The sequence below is a fragment of the Cnephaeus nilssonii genome, assembly GCF_951640355.1.
Source record: "Cnephaeus nilssonii genome assembly, chromosome: 10".
Taxonomy (NCBI): Eukaryota; Metazoa; Chordata; class Mammalia; order Chiroptera; family Vespertilionidae; genus Cnephaeus; species Cnephaeus nilssonii.
The window spans coordinates 13,493,703-13,517,845 of record NC_137081.1 but is presented as its reverse complement, the minus strand read 5'-3'; the positions used below and the strand labels follow the sequence as shown (position 1 = coordinate 13,517,845).

The 24,143-nt window shown below is 37.6% G+C and overlaps 1 protein-coding gene across 2 annotated transcripts in view; it reads right to left on the bottom strand.

The window, feature by feature from the left end:
* Positions 1 to 24,143, bottom strand: part of ADAM23 (ADAM metallopeptidase domain 23) — a 153,277-nt gene that overhangs the window by 7,847 nt on the left and 121,287 nt on the right. Inside the window, exons 19-25 of one of the 2 annotated variants that reach the window (XM_079781845.1) lie at positions 23,528 to 23,578; positions 22,868 to 22,931; positions 21,465 to 21,570; positions 18,747 to 18,866; positions 17,018 to 17,186; positions 14,690 to 14,801; positions 2,949 to 3,039 (exon numbers count right to left, since the gene is read on the bottom strand). In XM_079781845.1, the coding sequence (XP_079637971.1) occupies positions 2,949 to 3,039; positions 14,690 to 14,801; positions 17,018 to 17,186; positions 18,747 to 18,866; positions 21,465 to 21,570; positions 22,868 to 22,931; positions 23,528 to 23,578 (713 nt within the window). The remainder of the gene's footprint in view (positions 1 to 2,948; positions 3,040 to 14,689; positions 14,802 to 17,017; positions 17,187 to 18,746; positions 18,867 to 21,464; positions 21,571 to 22,867; positions 22,932 to 23,527; positions 23,579 to 24,143) is intronic. The other variant, XM_079781846.1, reaches the window with a different exon arrangement.

The following is a 24,143-nucleotide window of genomic DNA, read 5'->3' as shown; positions in this document are numbered from 1 at the left end:
CTAAACCATCCCTTAGAAACCTCATACTTTCAGAGTATGAAATTAACTAAAGACATACTAAGGTATATCTACCACATTGCCCAATAGATCAGGATATGGCAAATAAAATAACCTACCAAATAAAGCATTTTTTTTTCTTTTCAGGAAGTCTATAACCTTGCTCATGAAAGTCTTATTCTCATTAAGCAAAGCTTTCAGACTCTACGACTCTGCTACAAAGAAGTAATATAAATTTATATCATTTTTGACCACAATAATCTTGATAAACCTTCATTATCACCTTACACACACAAAGGTACCTATACTCACACATGCACACACACTCACATGCACTCTTGCTTTTTTACCACCTATTTCAGAGGAAATATGGTTTAAAAGGAAAAAACTATAAAAAATGGCCGAGTGTGTCAGGGGCCAAAGCATTGCTGTATTTCTCATTTGTACTTGAATGGGTGAGGCATGGCATGACCCTTCTTCCACGTCTACGTCACTCACAGTGTTCTGCCCAAGGACACGTGACGTTAGGAAAGAGCTGCACTCCCCCTGAGCAGTTCAGACATTTGGAAGTTTGTGTGCCCTCCGGTTCTGCAGGTTACTTTGTTAATGTCTCCTCTAGCAATAAAAACCTGGTTCAGGAGGGATGTCCAATAAAGGTATGTAGAGCGATCTTTCTTACAAACTATTTTTCAACTTCTGCTTCTAAAGGGAATCTCTTTAGTATTTTCATTGAACTCAATGAAAGACTCAAAGGCTTTCAGTTCAACTAGCAAATAATTATACTTCCAAAGCATGTCTAGATTAATCATCTCCCAAACTGCCCAGATGGTGAGAAAACCTAAACTTGATCATTCAGCACCCACAGTCTTTTACTGCAAAGTCGTAGATCTTTCATGTTGAATATAAACCACGTAGCTACTATTAAAGTTGAAAGCAAATTCAGATCCTCATGGAGCAACCAATAGCATGAAAAGCAGAAGCTTCTCTACATCTAAACTCCTAAAGTGACTTCACTTTTTTTTTCCTTTCAGAACATAAAAAATTTACTTCACACTGTTCTCCAATGTTTTTCTTCATTAAGGTCGCAGGGCACCGGAAGGGACATTGACCTAGCACAGCGGTACGCACCTGCGCAGCAATCCCACAGCTGTTTCTCACCCCACTCAATGCCCATCTCCCCACCCACCATTTCTGTTATGCTGATTAGACATCTCTCTCAGATTTAATTAATCTGAACAGGGCCTAATCCACTTATATACACAGTGATAAAAAAAGGCTTTTCCATTTTTTTTCCCCCAAAGAAACATGCAATTCAAGCTGTGAGCTAGGCCAGGCCGCCGTTTTGAGGTCCTGCTACAGAATTGTGCTCTTATCTCCAAATGTTGAGATGGGAAATTTGATATTTGCTTGCGGCTGGATGGCAAAGATGAACAGTAGGCTGTTTTCCAAGCCTGAGCATGAGCCAAATTTCTTTTCCTGGAGGCATATTTAAATGGGGGCATTATAAATTAATGGATCATGGAACAACTGTCATGTACAGTGGCTTGTTTACAGTAAGTAACAAGGCACTAAGAAATATTTGCGTGAATTTGGCCAGTCCAAACAAAAACATGTTATTCTGTCACGTGCCACATGAGTGACTCAGTATCTGGGCAATGTCTGGTTAATACTGTGATGAGAAATTCAAACATGAGTTGCCTATTGGGAGTGTGTTTTTGAAAACGCATTGATGCCAAAACTCATGTTTCATCAAACAAGTTCAAGTTTATAAATCTCTCTGTGGAAAAGAGGTACTATTTGATAACAGCTTCCAAGTTGAAAACACTCAAAAACTTGCAGGCTTGAATTAATTTAAATCATCTTTTGGATTGTTTTTCTTTCATAATCAATTTCTAATCATAACATTTTAACTGGTTTATGTAAACAGAATTCAGGACATCAAATATAAAACCGACTAAACTTCCTAATTAAGGCAATTATTCAGACAATTCAGGTCAAAAACATCCTCAATTGTGTAACCAGATGAAGGCGAAGTGGGTTTTGAATTTGGGCAATGGTCTTACTTCCCACTTAAATTTGTTTCTATAGACCTGATTGAAATGTAATTTATCACAAGGAATACTTCGCATAAGAGGTCTTATTTACAAATCGTGAGTCACCACAGCACGAAAAGCTATAGAAAGTAATTACCCAATGAATCTGAGGTATAGAAATACTGAATAAATTAGGTTTGAAGTTTTGGATTATTTGTGATTATCTGGCACATCTATTTAAATGAACTTAGTTCCGTGATCAATATACAATCCAAACTAAAAGGGTACTTACTATGAAGACACACCAGGCCTACCAGTCACGCCAACATTTGCAGTTAATTAGAAAATATTAAGTATCACAAAACTACACTTTAAATTCCAATGTGAAACCAATTCAGGTGGTTAGGGAATTAATGGAAATATTTTTGAAAATCTGTTTTTATAAAGTAATGAAGCTTTTAAAATCATAAAGCTACATACAGTATGATGTGTAATGATGAACAAATGGTTACTTGGGGTGTGAAAATTTCAAAATGTCAATGGACTATAAACCAGTTTAAAACAGATACAAGGAGTTTATGTCCACCATTTCCAACTGCACAGTTTCCTCGCAGACCTGTGTATTAATAAATGTCTCTCAGAATGCTCGCCCCTAAAAGCTGACCGTCTTCTGTTAAAGAACTCCCACTTTTTCTCTTTAACCCAGTGCATGTGAATTCCTTTCACATTTCACGTTTCTCCACTTGCCTGAAGATGACATTGGTGTTTCCATGTTTCTTCTTTTCTGACCCATTTGTGAATGAGATATTTTTCTCAGTCTTACTGTTAAAACTTGTAGCAGGAACTCAAAACTTGGTTATGTAAGCAGAAAAGAGAAGTGCCAGAGCCACTGAGAAGAAGGCATGCGGCGTTGCTTACTTAAATCCCCATCCTGTGCCCCCAAGGACAATAGCTGCTACCAGGATGGCACCAGCGATGGAGCCTATTATGAGATTGGTGGCACTAGGACCTGTGACAAAGGATCATGGGAAGAAAGTCATATGAGCCAACCACTTTCGTTACCACAAGGGAAAGGCAGTTGAGCGGTTTCAGGAAGTCAATATCCTGCATGAAAGATTGCTAAACACATAAATCACCTTTTTGACTTAGCTTAATTTCACTTTCCACGCTGTGGATAACGACTGCTGGGGTTTGAATGTCTTTACATCTGCAGCTTCTGCACCACTGACAATTAAGTTCCATTAAATCCACCTTTCGCAGAATTTGAAGCAAATGGGCGCCAATTGCTGTCATTGCACGTCTTTCTTCTCCTCCCCTTTCCCAATACCATGAATCAAACAAGTAAAAGAGCGCATAAAGAACGCGACTGCATTAGAACTAGCTCAATCTGCTGGCAAACGAGGGCATGAAAAGGAAATATTCTACTGAAGTGTTCTTTCAAGCCGCACATAAAGTTGTCTGAATGCTACACGTTTTATGCCCCACTGGGAGACAGTTAAAATTCAGAAGTCAGAAGGAGGTTACCAATAAAGATCTGGCTTGGAAGTCTTGTTCTCAAAGATATATTTCTTCACTGCACAGATCCAGGCAGTGTTTAAACAGCAGCACGGGCTTCCAGAGGCAAGATATAAAGAACGTATAAAACTCATTGGGTAATTTTGGGGAAATGAAAAAAGAAAGTGGAGTTTCCAGTGTTTGAGGGAGAGTTGGTATTACAGTGTATTCTCTCCACTCACATGGGAAACACCTGGGCTCACTCTTTTTACATGTAGACAACATTCACTTTAGTATGAGAATTATTTTAAGTTTCACATCGTACAGGATGCTAATATGCAGGTACAGCGCCCTATGTCCCTGTTCCCAAGGTCACAGGGCCCATTTTGCTAGCTCCCCTGAAATCCTCGGGTTTGTGTGTGCGTTCATTGCTGTGTAAAAGATTCTCTTTTCTGCTCACATCAGTGCCCTCGACTGTGTACATAAATGGATGCCACTTTCAGCAGCAATGAAACTGTGTGCCGCATTATGTTTTCACTCAGAGACCACCTGGTGCTTGTGGGTGCGAGGAAAGGTGGATGGGGGTTACAACGGGCATCTCAGGGATGAATTCTCTTGGGGCTCCCGGGTTTGGACACACCCTTAACACTAACCACTGAGGTTCTACAGAATGCAAATCTCAGTGGCCTTTAGAGATACAGCCATAATAATAAATAATAATGAGAGCCGCAAAAGCTGGTTAACTACTATTCACTGTCCTGACGATGTGGGTGCACTTTTAAGCACTTGGCATTATTATCTCATCTGATCCTCACCAAACCCTAAGAGGTAGGGACTATGACTACCCTTGTTTAACAGATGGAGAAATAGAGGGCTTCTAGAAGTCAACAGGTGACAGAGGCAAGATTTGAACCCAGATGTGTTTGACTCTAAAGTTTATGGGATACACCAAGGGGCAGCACACTACATCCCACCAGCCAAATCTGGCCCTGCTGACTGTTTTTGCAAAGAAGCTTTATTGGGACACAGCTAATTCATCCCCATGCGGTTTACAGCTGCTTTTAGGCTAAAAGAGCAAAGTCACAAGGTTGGGACAGACATCCTGTCGCCGGCAAAGCCAAAACTATTTACCATCTGCCCTGTTACAGAGTTTACTAACCCCTCCACTACAGCAACATTATTCCATGTATACGTGTTTCCTCCGCAAAGCTTAATAGGGACTCAAATTTTAAAACACTTAAAAATATTTATATTACCATGTACAGAATGTATGCTTTAGACACGATTTGCACCTTACTGGCTCAGAAAACAGGCTGGAATTAGAATAAATACATAACCCCTGAGAATTAATTCCTGATTTACAATGATAAACTAAGGAGTGGAAACAAAAGCAAAACAAAACAAGGCCTGTGTCCTTGGAATCCTTAGTGACCAAATGACATTACAACTGCCGGTCAAACTAGGAGGCATTAAAACTACATTGTACTATGTGGATTTTATTTTATTTTTTAACTAGTATTTACTATTTACTAAATTTAACTGTATTTACTATTTTAGCAACTCTGGCAAAATTTAGAATTTAAAGGGAAAAAATCAGTAAACTAATAGACAACAACAGTGTATACACCAAGAATAATAACATCTATTTTTAGAAAAAAATATATATACATGTATACAGACTTACCTGTCACAACCAGAAATAGCCACAAACCAACAACACTGGAAGGGAAGAAGGACAAGGACTGTGCCTTACAACAAAGCTCCCGGATCCTGCCTAGCTCTAAGACTCAAAGGGAACATTATTAACGTTCACCCCTTCCCTTAGCACAGTCAATAAATTACATTTAAAAAATGGAATTGGAATGGTTTTTAAAAAACGACCTTTCTTCCCAGGAGGAATTTCACATAAATGTGTGTGTGGAATTTCCCCCTGGAAAAGGAATGTTACTTCTATATCTAATCCAGTCAACAGACCCACGTGAAGTTTTATAGAAGTTTGTTTTCTAGAAATATTTTACTTCTCATATACTTTATTTTCTAACGGAGATGGAGAAACAAAATATGTTTTTCAAGGACTTCTAGCTTCCCCGGGGTTAACTAGCTTCACAGTCCATACTGATGGGATGTGAGTTACAAGATCCACGTCTAGTCAAAGCCCTTCAAGCCAGGTGAGATTTAGGGAATCAACACCACCTGTGACCTACGGACCTCCCTCTTCATGCTATTTCTTTCCAGCCCTGGGCCTCCCAGACCCAGTCTGAAAGGAGAACATCTGTGTGCTGCCACCAATGGGACTAAGGAGAACCGTGAGCGATGTCCTCAGCGTGCCTATGGTTTGGTCTGATTGAGTGGAGGTTGCCTGGCGATTCCTTAAGATACTAGCAATTTGTTCCTGGGCCACTGTGAGTGTCAGCATCACCCCAGTGAGCAGAAAAGACAGCATGCGAAGGAGTGTTTTTGTAATTTGTAAATGCTCTCTCTGAAATTAGAGGGGGGAAATCACAATGATCTTTTAGTCTACATGCACACTGGCAATCTCATGGAAGCAATAGCCCATGGAGAACTGACAGCTATTCTGAGGATATAGATCAAGTGCAGAGCAACCTAAATAGAGGCACCTGGAGAGCTCCATGGGCAAGTGCATGCAGGCCACGTATTTATACTCTGGCTCCTCAAAAGACGAACCCACCAGGTAATTTGCAACTGCTCCCTTAAAGTTTTGCAAGTTTGGATTAAATGTCTCTTCATTCTTAATGCTGTTTGCTCCCAAATATTTATGTAAGCATCAAATTGGAATTATTAACCTATTTTATTAAAAAAAGAGGCAATGTCCTAAGTATTTTCTTTGTAAAAACAAGCTGAAGCTTCCTTTAGCCCTCTCAATCAACGGAGAAAATATTAGTGGCTATCCTTCAGATTACCCTTAAAAAGAGCTACAACGGTTCATAATTCCTAATTGTATAGGTGAATCTATTTGACTGGTGATGATTCAATTCGTCATAAGAGTCCTAATAAAACACTTCCATAAAAGCATTTTTGCCAATAAATAGTAAAAAAAAATAATAATAAAAGTCTGTATCTTAGCATTACTTTTCAAGTGGAGGAAGCTTTTGGACCATGGCCTCCACGGTGAAGACATCATAAGCACCCAGGATTACGTCATGCCCCACATTGTTCCAGACAGGAGAAGGTTCTCCACTACACGAGAAAACCACACGACACAAACACGTCCAAATCACAGCACAAGTAGCACCACCACGGGCAACACATCAACGAGACAACACGGGGGAGTCAGGGGTCGAGGGTCAGCTCACACATCGGGAACCAAACGGAAACACTCGGAAACTCAAAAAGATGCTTACTCTATTCCCCACCCCGTGCCTCCAAAAATCACCCCCAGGGCCAGAATGGTGCCTGCCACAGCACCTATTAGCCTGCTTGTGGCCAGGTTCACTGTGTGGAGGGAAAAACGGAGATTTTTTTTTTAAACAAAACAAAACAAAAAAATTGATCACACACTGATTTCACTAACGTACAAAATCATCTATTCAGGAAATGCTTTGAAAGTCAGTTATATATTAAATTTTTTTTTGCTTATTAAGCTCTACATACACTCTGAAAATATTCAAGGATAATCTTGTATTTACTTTCCAACTCCAAAAACTGTAGTTAAATACATAATGTCTTACACTTTTACACAAAGAAATAATCCAATTGGAGTTACAGTTCCTATAAGGAGTGAAGTGAAATTAAAATGTAATTTAAACTGCCGAGCAACAAATCTGTTTTCTAATTCAAAAGTTATAAACCATTAGTATACTTTTTAAAAAATCCTCAAACTATAAAATATGCCTAAGAAGCTATATATTTTTTTTTAAAAAAATCTAAAACCTACACTATTCTGTGGAAATCCTTACATGTTTAAAAAGAGAGTACCTTTAAAATTAAATGCATTGTTACCCCAGGGAGTTATTTTACCTGGAAAAGTATATTTCAAATAACTCCACAATGTTTGGACATTTAGATTTCTGTTTATAGTCTGCAGTGTATAAACTTTGCACTGAGAGAAAGTAAGGGTCTCTGGGAAAGTGTATTCATTGCTTCAAACTATGGAGTGGTCAATTACTGAGGAGAACTCAATGCCTGCACATCACTGCTTCTGCGTACAGCTTTCGTTGCAAAACGGGACTGGAATAAGCCCAAGTTCCCAAGGTTCTCTCTGCACAGGCAAGAAAGAAGTTTAGTGTTGAAGTAAGAAGGCAGAATATTTATGGTTGAGTGTGTCTGTGCATCTGTATGTGCCTGCCAACGGGACATATAAGCACTTGATCTCACATTCCAAGGGAATCACAAGTACTGGCTTCATGTCACTTCACCAATGAAAACAGAGATTAGCTTCCACAAGGCTGCACTCACACAGGCTGTGCCATGAGACGCAGTGACACAAGCAAAGAGCCACAACTGGAAGTTGCAAGTTCTTACTAGTAAGGCTTAACATTGGGATCACTGACCTTTTTAGCTAAATATCCTCCCAAAGGATCTCGAGAGAACCTTAGATCTCTAACCCACGTGAGCAACTGCACAATTGCTTTATTTTACCACAGGGCAAATCATATGAGTGAGAGATTCTAGTTTCATCATTAACTAAGTTCAACCTGAGTTGTTCTTGAAAACAAAACAAAAAAAGGTGGGAGCACAACAGAAAACAGAGGAAGGCTACTACTGAGAGCACGGAGGGGAAAGGAAAAAAGACCAACATCTAAGGTGGTAATTTTTTCCAAATATGGCAATACATAATACAAAATAACCTAAATTCTAGCTCAGATTTCCAAATTGTAGAGGCAAATACTGGGATAAAAGCTATGCCAGATATAATGCCTCATTTTTTTTAAGACCTCAGAAAATCATTGCTTTCAGAATACTAAATTAACTAGGATATATATGTATATAATTTTTTCTTTTGCTTAAGTTTTAGGCATTGGCTCTCAGAGCCAAAATACACAAGAGTCCTATTAACTCTTTAATCTTTATATAAGCCACATGCAAAATTATAGGAAACACACACTCCTGTGAAACGTGATGCTGAGTAAAAATTTAATATTTTTAAAATTATAGTAACTATGAATGATGAAATAACTAGTTAGTAAGGCTTTTATATTTGCTAAGGATGTGATTTATTACTGCTGAATCAAGAGAATAAGGCAATTCACCATGTAAGTGTTAGAAACACAACGAGAGGAACAAGATATTTCTACAGATGCTTCAAATACGCATCCAAAATAAACAGATATAATGTATAACCTCCACTGATCAAGAATAATCATTTCCAAATTCTTAACTGATAAGTAGGTATCCTTAACACCAAAGCAAGATAAAAGTGGGGAAAATAGCTTTTTCAAAAGTATCCTCTCCCCTCCTTGTTCTCCCTGCCTCCCGTGACTTTAAAGTCTACTATATTGAAAATATACAAATTCCACTTAATTCTTTATCAGGATACTTAGCAGGGTTATCTCTTCAGTTTGTAGTTTCTCAATCTGTTTTCAAACTGACATGAACGAATGGTGTGGCTCACAGGTGGGTAGGTTTTGACAGGGGCCACACTTGCAAACTTAGGTCTCAGCACTTCTGCACAGCTAAAAAGAACTTATCATCTCAATGGAAAGAAATTCCTTGGACCTTTGGAGACGTATACTCTGGTTTTCTGTACTAATTTACTTCTTATGTAACTGTATTTGTTCATTCATTCACTTACTCATTCATTCTCTACTACATGCCTTTTTCTCCCAGGAACTATGCTGGGTGCTAACCTTCATGCCACCAAACCTGAAGATGGAACTCTTAAAGATTCTAGCTAAGAACACAATCAGCATATCAGGAACTGAACTTTGCTCCCTAACTCTTTGACACACTCATTGTAACTTGATTGATTGTGGAAACTGTTTATTACCTAGCAGTATGTTTTCATGTTTGTTTATTTATTTCTGTTGTTTGTTGGTTTATTATTATCACTTTTAGTCTTGGCCCCTGCTATCTAGGTTCATATGTGCTAAAAGGTAGAATTTTTGAGAAGTATATAGTATCGAGAATAAAACAATGAATTTTCTTTTTTTTTAAAAATTTCTATTTGATATGTAGAAGTCTTCCACAGACAGGGCATGCTTCAGACATTTTGACATTGTGTTTTAAAAACTGAGTGGTTGGTTTTTTTTCTTTTCTTACTTTTAGAGAATTTCTGAAACAGGAAGGTGCATTATTTAGTTCATATGATTCCAATGAGCCAAAAGGAGCTATAATCCTACATCCTTAATACTTAAAAGACGGGAGGCATCAAAGCCATCGTTTATACTCTGTGGACCAAAGTTCTTTCTTCATCATTTTCCTAAAATTTAAGATTAGAAATAAATACTAAATGTACTCTTTATACCTTAGAGTATCATATTGGCATGACAAATAGATAGTTTATCTAGCTCTATATTTCAGTATGTCAGACATACACTCAAGTCCTCTCACTCTTTTCCAGGAAATAATAATAATAATAAGTACATTTGGGAATACACAGGGACAAATATTTAAAGGAATGAAAAATAAATTAATTTATATAAGAATATTAATTCAGTCAGTTTAGCTGTCAATAAAAATATCATGGCATTTTTCTGAACCCAAACAAAATAAAACTCAGAGTTATTGAAAAATTTTAAAATCTGTTAAACCCTTATGTTAATGATGAGGCTATTATTAGTGAAAAAAATACCTAAGTGAGATATAAATATACATGAGCATAATCACATATGATAACCATAACATCTCATATAAAATCACAGATTTGTACACTCACAAAGAAACTCAGCTTTTAAATAGACATATGCAAAAGGTAAATATTAACTAATACTCCTCAACCTATTAAGACAGAAATTATTGTTTGCAAAATACTAAATGCTAGTACGTACTGGGTCAGCTAAGCTTAATCATTACCTGGTTATTGTTTCACCCTTTCTACTTATTCCTGTGCTATAAGAACCAGCATAATAAGTTAATACATACTCAGCTTTAAATGAGGCAGTGTGCAATGAGAGAAAACGCCCTGGGCTCAAGATCAGGTCATCTACATTTTATTCCTGGCTCTGCCCCTAACTCTGTGTTAACCCTGATAACTAAGTTAGTTTTCTCATCTGTAAAACAATGGGTCTGAACTAAACTGCCACCAAGGCCTTTCTAGCTCTGATTTAATGACTATGGTCATGATGGGAGGGTCTGAACAGTGCTCCTAGGACAGCTCTCTGACCTTCCATGTCAATGAAAATATGTGACAGGGTCCAGTATCCTCTCTTCCCTCCTATAATGGTGATGTAAACCAGCCAATGAAGGAAGTTCCATTATATTCCATAATCAGCACCATGCAAAAATGCCTACAAACTGACAAAATGGGTACTTGACTTGGTTCTCCCCACAGCAGGTGAGAATCCTAGGTCCCTTAAACACAGTTCAAATGTATGCTCCCCTTGCAGAACAAACTAGAATAATATCTTCGAGTGAGTTCAGTGGAAGCAAGCTGGGAGAAGAGGGCCCAGAAGAACCTTTGTATGTAAAATAAATAGCAATGCAAAAATAATAAAGTGATATGTAATGAAAAGTCTTTTTTTTCAAATCAGTGTTCACATTGTTTTTTGCTTTGAGATCCTATCTCTTCCCTTTTAATATCTTTTATTTGAGAAGTTGGAACAAATTATTTAGCGTGCTTTAATCAGTGGGTGAAAGTGGACAATGTTAGCTTGTGCAGAGTGACTGAAATGGCAATACTTTTATCTGTGTTTTTAGTTCCTACCCAGATGGAGAGGTTGAGTTTTTAATTCTTCCAGGAATTTGTAATTAAAATGAAGGAAATATCCAAAACACATTGGTTCCTTTCTGACAGCCTCCATTCAATAGAAACCATCACAGAATTCACCTATATTTTTACTAATTTGGTCTTGATCCAAAGGGCTGCAGTTGGGTACAACTTCTCTTTTATGCCAGTGTTCATTATTTTAAAAAATAAAAGGCAATAGTTTCATTTTGCTTCTTGATATTTTTTTTCTCCACAACAAGGAAGTACAATGAAATTAGATAAAACTATGTTGTTGTTTTTTAATTCTGTCTCACTGTATCTATACAGAAAATCCTTCATCTAATGGATATGACCGGCCTGATTATTGTGGGTGCTGCTCACTGTATATGGCAAGCATTTGGAGAGGACCCAAACACAAAATTCAGTAAAGCAAGTGCCAGTCAAACCAATTCAATCTTGAGAAAGAACATTCAGCATTCAGCTATGGAGAAAAACATTTAGCTCCTCACACAGATGCTGAACCCACAGTTAAGAAAGTAAATGATTGGAGGAAGCATTAGAGATCTTGCTTCCTGGCAATTGTCATCAGTTTGGCTAAAATAAACTCTTATAAAGAATTTTTTTAAAAAAGAAAGTACTGTTTTAACATATCTTGAGTTCATTACCCATTACTCTTTCTCAAGGCAATATAACACATGGATACTGCTAAGCTGGAAATCAGCACTACTATGCAGCATTTCATTTATTTTACATATTCCCAAAAGGAAGGGATGTAACATTTATTGAGGGCCTACTATGGGCCAAGGATGTGCTTGTCTTTTAAATAGTTGACACTCAATAAATATTTGCTATCTGGATAAAAATATAACTACATAGTTTCTCTCTCATCATCTTCTCTGAACCAGAATATCAAAAATAAAATAATAAAGCCTACAACAAAGTGTTATAGTTTTGATTTCTGGTATTCCCCATTTTACTAATATATCAGCTGATCTTTCTATAGAGGCTGCAAAGACATAAATAAAGATAAAGCTATTATTTAGTGTACTATTATTGTTTGACTTTTCTGGAAATCTAATAATAACTGTTCTTCATATATGTATCAATTGCTGGCTTTTTTTTTTCAGTTTAATGAAGATTACTAGAGATCACAAGAATTTTAACAATTTTAGAACCCATGGTTATGTTACCCTTACTCTAGTGACTCCACTGACTTCGGTAAGAATGGGGGGAAAATACAACAGGAACAAAATATGCCAGAATGCTTATGTTGACCACCTTTGAGTTGTGGAATGAAGAGTGATTTTTACTTTCTTTTTCATCTTTTCTGTATTTCCAAAATTTTCTACAATAAACATGTATTATTTGAATGATCAAAAAGGTTATCTTTAAAGATATTGTAGAATAGCACCGCATTAAATACAGAGAAACAAAACAAATACTGCTTGAGTATCTTCTTCTCTAGAATGGAACTGTTCACTTTATGCCTCCAATTAAGTTTTCTAGGTCTGGGCGAGTGCAGGAATGAGGAGTAGAGTCAAGCAATTAATAATCCCTTACCCTACCGAATGAAAAAGGCAGAGCCTAAGGCAACGGAACTCTGCTCCTCTGCTCAGGCACGTTTATTTTATACTTTCCTGGAGGAAAGAGCATCTAGATATTTAAGAGAATCACAAGGATGCTATGGAGAGAAAATTTGGAAAAAATGAACCTCTGCATCTCTTGTCAGAGTCTAAATCTTCTCTACATCTAACTTCTGAAGGTGGATCTAAGAATTTTTTGTTTAAGTTTCAAAGTAACAAAAGACTACATGTAAAAGTGGAATTGGCTCCTTTTTAGTAATAGAAGAAGAACAGAAATAGATTGTGAGGGTGTGATTATGATTCTTATCGCATTTTAATATCATGGGCATATTAAGCAAATGTATGAAAAGTATTTTAATACACCCACTATTACTGAACATTCAGCGTGCACTTGAATCAGCCTAAATCTCTTCAGGAATTGAGGGCTATAGAGCTTCATATGCTTTTGAAGTTGTATTTTCCCCATATGAGCCATAATGACATTCAGAGTCTTTAAATGAGCTTTTATCCCAAACTAAGCAGATCAAAACGACACTATTTCTCTATGTGTTTTTCCTACCTGCAGGAAAAAGTCATGATTGTTATTTATAAGACACTGTTAGCAGTGCCATGAGAAAGAACCTGATGTGCAATGTCACTGGGATACACCATTCATTCTAGTGACTCCTTGGTTTCTCAGGTATGTTCAGTGCTGTAGGTGCTACCGAAAGCCTATTGCAACTGATGACTTTTCTTGGTCTTTGAAAATCATTATGGGTTGGGAACAGGGAGAATAATGGGAAAGTGATTACCAAATTCAGGATGACACAGACCACATCATAACATGACCTAACAGAGGAGAATGGGCCTGATATTGGGCACCTAGGTCCTGGTCCCAGCGCTGCCTCTGGTTGCTGGGGTAAGTATAGCATGTCTCCTGACCTCAGGGTCTGGGTGCGCTCATCCGCAAAATGAGGGTGGTGTAGTTAGTTGGTCACTGAGTCTCCTTCTAATTCTAAAATTCTAATTTCTCTCCTTGTAATGGCTGATTAAAACAAAGGTACATATTGTTCATGTCCTCTTTGAAGAATTTAAGTTCCATGAAAAATTCCAACTTCTTCCTAAATCAAAAGTGTATTTAAAACACAGCATGGAAGTAGGGGAGGGTGGGGGTAAGAGGGAGAGATCAACCAAAGGACTTGTATGCATGCATATAAGCCTAACCAATGGACACAGACAACAGGGGGGTGAGGGCATGAACGGGAGTGGGGTGGATGGGGGGCAATGGGGGGTTAAGGACACATATGTAATACCTTAATCAATAAAATAAAATTAATAATAATAAAAAAAACACAGCATGGAAGACGAAAACTTCCATGTATTTCACTTTTCAAGGATTGAGGAATGACGGGAGTCACATGTCATCCAAAAAGATTTCTCAATTAGAAAACCGACATAGATTAGACAAACTTTAAAATGATTAACCTTTGTGATTATGAAGAAAAAAAAAAGAATGAGGTTTAAAGAAAAGAAAGGAAATTGGTATATTTACTTCTTCCTCATCTGAATTCTAGACTAAGGGATAATTCAAATATATTTTCCAATATGATATACTACTAGAATCCTTAATTCTGCAGTAACATGAGCTATACATTTTACAGGCTAACGAGATATTCTTGTGGGTCTCCTTTCAAATCTATTAAGTTGTTCTATTGGCTCCATATGATAAATACCAATGAATTCAGTGTGTTGGGAACTGAAACTGAAATCACACAAACCCTTGGGTCCTTCATCCTTGGAGGGATGAAGGTTCCTAACCGGATCCCGGATACTGCAGTCTGTTCCTGCCCAGGTGAAATCACAGATGCAGGTGGCTTCATTACTACACACCTGTGAAGAACAAAGAACAGAGATGGGCCATTTTCACTGCGCTTTGTAGAATATACCGGTGATAAATGTAAAAGAGACATAGGCCAGGCAAACACTTTAAAAGCCATTTGGAATTTTTTAAAAGTCTCCCACAGTTTTAGGTATTAGATAAGGGAAAATCATGCATGGGTCAAATAGTTGAGTGGTAGTTTGTCAGTTGATTACCAAAAAAAGATGAAAAGAAAAATAATTGTAATTAAATGTTAATTATTCATGTTGATATTATTATATACACAAATGTCTGACAATGTAGTTTATTTCATAAGTAGTTGTTTCTAGAACCACAGTTTAGAAACATGTATGCTAAATTTAAGGAATTAACAGATACTGGGCTCAAGAGACATAGTCAGAGATAAAGACCCTGAGACATAAATCACCAATGCATTGCAGGGCCTCACCACGTTCAACACCAAATTCATTTGGTGGCCCTTTCCCAGCTAAACGAGCACCCCTCCCACCTTCCCTGCCTGCCCACAGTCTTCTCTCTGTCGGCCAGGCTAAGACCCTCTGAAAGTGATTATCTCCTCTCTGATCCCCTAGGGACCAAGCAGCATGCTGGAATGGACTTGTCATTTAGATGAAATAAATAACCATCTGCAAACTAGAGGCAGAGTAGTTTAAGCCCTTATCTGCCTGTGAAATACAGTCAGAAACAGATTATTAGAGGCGATCAAATCAAACTTAAGCCTATTAGTATAAGAAGCTTTTTAATCTGAAATGTTATAACACTGTGATTATGATGAACAAGATTGGATTTGACCTTTTTTTAACAAGATGAAAAAGTGGGAAGGAGAGTAGAGAGTCAAGGGCCCTTTTCATGCATTAAATTTCATAATGCTTACAAAGCAATGACTGAATAATGAAAGGTTCTGTCCAGTGCTTTTATTCTCTTGCAGCTATTATTGAGCATTTACTATGTGCTAGGTACCTGAGCTGAGTGTTTTATGTATAATATCTCATTTATATTCACACTAGCACCCTGACAAATGAGAGCGGTTAAGTGACTTGCCCAAAGTCACTGGGATGGTGAGAAACAGAGCCAGGATTCAAACCCAGGATTCTTTCTCGCCCCCAAATCCATGCTCTTGATCACTAGGCTATACCGCCTCCTTTGTGAGCCTATGATTCAAGCAAACCTGAAACCATACATAATTGATGGGCATATGCTTCTCAGGCCTTCCTATCTTGTTTGATTCTACATCACCTGCTTGGCTACCTATATTTTGGATTCTTTTTACCTTCATTCCAGCATCTTCCTTTTATATTATTTCTCTCAGTTCCTTTATGTTTCTTTTATCCATTTCTGAGGTCTGCATAAATTTTGAAATACTTTTCTTTTACTAAGCCGAATTTAAATAATTGTTAAGATTCGTTTTAGATATTCAGCTTAGGTTTGCCAGGTGTGTCTGCCCAAACACTTTGTCCACAGAATTAAAGATATATGCGGGTAGAGGGAGCATCTGCTCTCTGACTGGCAATGATGCAAACATAACCGTAGAACTGTAAACCTGTGGATTATATCAGTGGATCAGTGATCCAACCTTTAGTCTGGTATGACCTTGCACACATAGATAGCCAGCATGCATGCTGAGTAACTGGAAGGGACTTACTGAAAGGGTTTAACTTACTTCAAATGGTAATCACAAAGTAATCACATTGGGTCTTTACAGAAAATCTTATCCATTTTTATCCAGCTCCTTAGACGTTAGACTATATCTAGAGAATGTGGTGAAGAAAAATAGCCAGTGATAAAAGAAACAATAAAATACACCATATCAATGCATACGGTGTTATTGTTAGCAGACAAGTGCACTAAGAAAATAATCATAGCCCAGCTGGTGTGGCTCAGTAGGTGAGCATTGACCCATGAACCAGGAGGTCACAGTTCGGTTCCCAGTCAGGCTCGTTGCCCAGCAGGGGACATGCCGGCGGTAGCCAATTGATGAAGTTTCTCTCTCATTGATGTTTCTATCTCTCTATCCCTCTCTCCTCCTCTCCCTGAAGTTAATAAAAAAAAAAAATACAGTATTTTTCAAAAAAAGAAAAGAATCATAGTCAATGCATAGATATTGGCAACAGCCTCAGAGGGAGAGTGGCTGCACTGGAAATCTAACCACTGTGAACTTTAAGGATGCCAGGTAATGAAAGTTTGAACTGGAACACTGATGCCTACTTACCCCATGGCCTGAGCAGACTTTACCCTTGGAATCGAGTGGGCAGCTGCTCATATTCAGGGCCTGAATCTGTAGGCACTTCCGATCTAAGCACATCATAGATGGGCCACATGGCGTTCCATCTTCCACGTAGCCCACATCTGTATCATCATCTAAAACCACATGAGCACCACTGGAAGGAGAAAGATATTCATACAGTCATTAGCACCACTCTTGGAAATACAACTTCAATATGAATGAGCCTCGCTCTTCATGACGCTGAAGAGGCTGTGATTGGACATGAATTTCTCCTAGCATTTCTCCACTTTTCCTTTCCTCCTTCCCCCACCTCTCCTTAATCAAAGAGCATGATGAAGAAAACTACCTTTCCTTATCACTATTATACCACACGTCACAGGAAAAAATAAGTCAAGTGTATTCTAAACCTTCACTTGTTTTCAAGACCAACGATGAGACAAGGGGAGTGGATAAGAGAGGTAATCTTATCATTAGCTCTCCAAGGCTTTCAGATGGGTCACAGTACAAAAAGGCAGAAGTTGAGCAAAAATAGCAAAATGAAAACCATTTTGGAAATTATTATTACTTTAGAGGATTGGATTGTTCATGTTTGAAAAAGTAAACTGGTTCCTCTCTATTGATATTTACTACTAAAATTTTAAAGTTTGAAACAAGTTGAATTTAAATAATAGTCAATGCTATAATTACTAATAGAGTACCTTGCTGAATAGTTTACAAATATACCAACTTAAAATATAACAACATAATTTAACAAGGCTATTATATGTAGAGACATGTGAAAACTTACAGATTCAAAGGAAGCTTGTGTGCATCAAACTATATTTGAAGACAACAAACTTATTCCAGGAAGGATCTTGCTAAGATCCTGTTAGAATTGCCTTCAGAGCCATTTAAAAGACAGAAAAACAGCAATCATTTGCTCAAGACAGCATTATGCAATTTGGTTACCCATCTATTTATTAAATGTTGTTCAAAAATTTTTGGGTTGTTTCTTGATCTTATATATTCACTCACATAAGATGAAGGTTTGCCCCTCTGGGGATACTAAGGATAAAAATTTGCAGATGCTGAAGGCAATTCTGTAGGGGGGATCCCAAAAGTGTTTTAAGCAACCCTTTCAGTACTATTTGAACGAGAGCACAGCATCTTAGAATTATGACTGCTTTGAAGGGACAAGGATTATTTGGAATATAATATGACTCCCTGGCTTTAAAAATAATCCTCATATTTTCTGTGTCTTGTGCTCATAGGTAATTGGATATAAAACGTTTGTCTCTAGCTATAAATAATATTTTAATAAATATTTTCTCTAAATGATTAAGTATTTATTAAACCATCTTCTAAATCAGACACGTCTGAATGAAGTAAAGCTTAAACTTTTTTTGGTCATAAAAAATAAAATACACATAGTGTTCAAATAGTGACATATTCCAATGCTTAAAGCTTTAATTGTGGGTCAAAATAGATAACATAATTCTACTCTTCAGATTATAATTACAAAGAATGTCTCCTACTAATAACTGGTACAATTTTTAAACAAATGTAATTTGCAAATCTAGATAAAACTTTGTTTTTAAATGACTCTTAACATGAAAGGTGATAATAAAAATCTCAATCAACATTCCTCTTGTAAGAAATGGAAAAATGTCCTTTGATTTTTCTAAATTTGTAATTCTCATGATTCTTTAGGTTTTTCCAATATTTAATATGTTACCTGCAGTCAATCACCCGGCCTTGATGATAGAAGGAAGTTGGGATGATCTCTCCCTGAAGTTGACCAATACGTGGAGCTCGGGTAAGGTTGGTACAGAGTAGAAATCCACAGAACACATCACTAAACAGGTTAAAATTTTTAAAAAAAGAATAAGACAAGAGGAATCATGCTAAAAAAAATCAAAACTATTCAGTCCATATATATTCAAAATATGAAAATATTATCTTTCTTTCTAAACAAAAACACTCAATCAGATATTGTTGGTTGCCTATGACGCCCCTCCTTCCTAACTAGCAGGATCACAATTTTGTTTGGGGGAAGCAAAGTGCTCAGCCCTGAAAGATGCCGTGACTGGCATCTAAGCTAGCCATGCCCTTCCACTTCCTGTACCCTCTTTCCTAGCCATCCCTCCTTCTTTTCCTCCGAGAGCTAAAAGTGGCCCCTGGGTGTTGAGAAGTGAGAAAAAGCTGGCTAGGAAGCTGCTGGGAAAATTTGCTTTCTGGATAAAAGGTTATTGCCTGACAGGAGGATCCTTATTCCTACCCCTGCTTCCTGCCTTTGAATGTGGAGCCTCTACAGCTAACTTGCAATTATTAAGTTCACAAGCATAAAGGGTCCAAACGCAACATGCAATGGATTACAGAGCAGAGGGGCAGAATCATCTGGGTCCTTAGTGGCATTATTAAATGATGACTCACCCATCATGATGGCATCTACCTGTAGCCTCTTTAAGTAAACAATACATTTCTTTAAAAAAAAAAAGGGGGGGGGGACTAAGAATAGAAGCGACATTTCACAAAAAAAAAAAAAAAAAAAAAAAAAGGAAATCCATTGTCTAAAACATGCATGAAAATGTACTAAATTCCATCTGTAATCAGGGAAATGCAAATTAAAACCACAACCATATAGCAGTTCACACCCACCAGAACAGATAAAAGCAAAAAGCCTGTAACACCAAGCACTGGTGAGAATGTTGTTACAAATTCTGACGGCTGGTAGGGTTTACTAGTACAACCACTTACAAAGAAAACAGTGTGACACCACTTGGTGGCACTGAAAATATACATCCACGGTTTTGTAATGTTTCTTCTCGGTACGGGACTTAGATCAATGTGTCCAAATGTGTACCAAGTTACATGTAAAGAATGTTTGCAGCAGCATGGCTCCTAATAGCCAAAACATGGAAACATCTAAATGGCCACCAACGTAGAATGGAGGGATAAACTGTGGTATATTACTAGGAATATGAATGGAAGTCAAACAAATAAACAAAAAAATGAACTTAAGCCAAATACAAAATAACACAGAAATTATGATTCCTTTTCTATAAAGTTACCAAAACTTTTGGCAAAATACATCATTTAGAGATGAAAAGTTGGGCAGTAAAACTCTAAAGAAAAGCCAAAAAAAAAAGAGACTGCCATAAAGTCAAAATGAGGGGAAGATAATTTTCTGGGATGCTTCAATGTTCTATATCTTCATCCAGGAAGAGGTTACATGGGAGGCCACTCCCTAATTATTTGATAGAATGAATATTTGTGTATTATTCATTTTCCTATTTATCTGTTATATTTCACAATTGTTAAAAGTTTCAGAAAACCGATTTTCTTTAACTCAGTGGTGGTTGGATATTCTGTTACCAGATATTCAAAAGCTGTATTTTACAATGGTCTAATCCAATGCCTCCAAAACTTTTTGAAGACACAGAGAAATGATCAGATCTGTCTAGGACATTGAGTTAATGAATAAACCTGATCTAATCCAGAGGTTTCCCACCCCATGGACTTTGACAACCTTGGGTCCCACTTTTCCTACTCCCTGGCACCTCAAGGGCTGAACACTGCACATAATCTGTACCCTACTCGTGAGACATCCAGTGGGAAGCTCTGTTCTATATCTTGGGTTAATTTTTAAGAAATTATCATCAAAGATTTGTTGTCTTGTAAAGCCTGATCCATCACCAAAAACTAAATGGAATTGCAAAATTTTGTAAAGTTCCACATAGAAACCATAAACTAGAGAAATAAAAACTTCCATTAAATCCTTGCTCTGCTTCAAAACTGGGGGAAGAATCCTCATTGTTATGGAAGGAAAACAGAGGATCTTTGGCCTATAACCTAAAGGTCCCATAGATCCAAGTCACTGAGTTAATAATTAAATCACAATATTTACTTTCCTCAACTAATCAAAGGGAAAATATCACTGATGGGCTCTGAAAATATCTCATTTCCTCAAGTAAAGATGCCTCCAGTATGCCCTAAATAGTTGCTTTTCAGAAGGGAATAAAAACTTCTGATACAGACATTAGATCTTCAATTAAGTCAAATGGTACTATACTCATGAAATGACCAACAATATGTTATTTTACTTTGAATGGTCCCCAAAATATAAAAGGCCTACATATGTTGCTTATAGAACTCTGTATATACTAATATTAATTTGTCATCCCTTGGCAATGTATCTCTTCAAAACAAGCATCAAGTAAAATAAAGTATATGAGAAATATTCTGAATTTTACAGAAATGATGTGAGTCTGTGCATAGAAAGGTCAGTCCGTGGCCATCTGCTTCTAGATATCCCAACGTGTTTTTATATGCATTCTTTAAAATTTGAAATAACGGAACGTTATAAAAAAACCAGTAACATTTATTTTGTGCCATTTCACATTTGAACCAGGCCTTTCCATCCGCTCATCGGGCCCCAAAGCGGACCACTCACTGTTTGCTGCACTGAATCCATCGGTCTCCATCCTTCCCACAGTTTCCCTTCTCCGTGCCTTCTGTGTTCAGCTTTTCATAGCAGAACTTGTCAGACCCTGAAGCCTCTTTTGGAGACGAGCAAGAGAAGATTCATTTTAGTTCTCTTTGTTATCTATAACCAGCTGTGTGCTGGTCAACGTTCGACAACTGATTCTCCAAAAAAAAAATTAAAATTATAAAAAGATCCTCATTTGTAGCATTTACCAGTTCCCCTGGTGTAAATACCATTATGTAAATTTCCATGGTGTGACACATGGCTAACTTCAAGGTCTCAGTGTGTTGTCAACTGGCTTCTGAAAGTCCTGACATTTTTAACAGTTGGCTCTCACAAGCTAAGGCAAGACAGCTCCAACACACCGCTACTTGTAACTTGAGAAACAAATGTACTCCCAATTCCTGCTGGCAGGTTTGAGGGGAGGAATTAGGAATGATCATCAGCAGAAATTAGTGAAGTGACACATAGAAAACATATAAACACACTTAGTCCTGCTTTATATTAATATTAGGAGACACCACAAAGTCTTAGCCGACTGAAATTTTACCTTGAAAATTGGATTTTAACATGTAAACCTTTTTTTTAAAAAAAAAAAAGAAAATATGCCTCTATTACCTTCCCTGGGTCAAAACTGAAGCCCCCAAAGTAAATCTTCCAGGTAGATGGTATTTGCCAAACACTGAAAGCACTGTGCAAGGCCTCTATCTCCCCCTTTTGTGTGCTTTCTGTATCTTTGGGGGTGACCAGCCTCAGCCAGCAGAGCAGACCCATTTCTCTCTCCTCTGGTCTGGCCCTCATTATGGGAAGTTCACTGGGAGGCGCTGCAAATGTCAGGACGATAACACATGTATTAAGAGGCAGGGAACGTGCCGAGAATCATGACCATGGATCCGAATCTCTATCAGTCTGCACTTTGGGCCATACCTGCATTTCTTCGCTTCACACTGACAATAGCAAATTACAGAATTTAAAAAATAAGAGCTGGAACTTTCCTGGGGTAAAAGAACAGACAGCTAAGTTGGGGGGGGGGGGATAAATGGTAAATCCAAGATACAAAATAAATTACGCAAGTGGCTGGGTAACGAACGTGACCGCTGCGCTCAACCCGATCTTTGCATGGATGTACTGTCCCTTCTCTTACCCCCACGAGCACTGAATGGCGCTCTTGGGTTCTCACGCAAGCCCCCAACTTCAGCAGGTGTCCCTGTGGTTCTGTGACTAAGATTCACAGTTCTCTTTATCTCACCATTTTCTAGATTTTTTTAAAACCTCACTCCAAGCTGTACATCTCTCTCAGCAAGGCAGGCAGAGAAGGACAATATGAAGAGAAACCTGCGTGTGAGCATCAACAGGAAAACGCAACCTACTTGTTCCCCAGATGTACTGACATTGGTTGTCCCGCGTCTTGCACTCCCCACTGTAGCAGCGACCCTGAGGACAAGAACACACACCTTATGAGGCACACGGAGCCAGTTCTGTTTCCCCCAAAATGTTCACAGTGAAAATGAGAAGCACAAACAGCTTCAGACGAGCAGAAGAGTAACAGACAGCTAAAATCTAAAACTCAGAACAGACCTCATAGTACAGCTCTTTAAATCCAATCCTCTAAAATTTAAAACTTTATGGTAAACAGCAATTGCTAAATTTCTTTGGGTGATACCAAGATGATTTTTAGCTTCTTTTGTTTGTGAATAGTTAGGTCATAACACGGCTCTGGGGAGAGGGGACCCACGTTATAACAGATTGCCATATTTTTTCAAAATAAATAGACTGGTAGTGAAGATAGTCACAACTCAATAAATTAGATTCCTAATTCTTGCCCTTAATCTGGACAATTTGTCATCAGAGGTAAATATAATACAGCTAGTATGTGGTACAACACAAAGCAACTCCGGATCAGAGGACCACTGTAATAATTTACTATTGTTTGAGTTGTAATTTCCTTTCAAACTTGTATTTATTTAAAACAAGCACCTAGCAAACTAATCTTTTTAAATTTAACACTTAAAATGTATAGCCCAGCATACCTGATTTTGATTGCATGCATATCCATCTTGTTTATGAAGATTTGGTGGGCACTGAAAAATATAATCTTTTTAGTTAATGCTCATCATGTTAAGTTCCTTCAGGTTATGTGCACAATATGTAAAAACACACACACAAAAAATCAAGCATGGTGAACATATAATTGGAAATGCTTTAAAAATTATGACTAACTCCTTAAGTAGATTATCCAAATTAATTCTCCCATTATTGGTAAAAATAAATAAATGAGGTCCACGCAGTGGGTGCTTTTTTGTTTCTCTGTTTTCCACGAAATAGACTAGAATAATAACTTACATTCACTTGCCTGCAGAGTGAAAAGTAGAAGGGATTAAAATGGACAATGACAGGATATGAGTCATCTTGTGATGTAGGAGTGGACACATTCAGGAACTAATTTACAGACTGGCTCAGCTCTGTGAAAAATGTCAAATCTATATCTGACACCCACGACGCTCACCTCGAGGCCACATTATTAAAAAAGAAAAAAAATACCCTGCCTTTCAGCTCAGTGTAAGTGACGAATCTCCATTACATTTATGACCTCTTGAACCACAGCCCTGTTACTAGAACAATCCTGATGTGATGGAAATTTCTTTT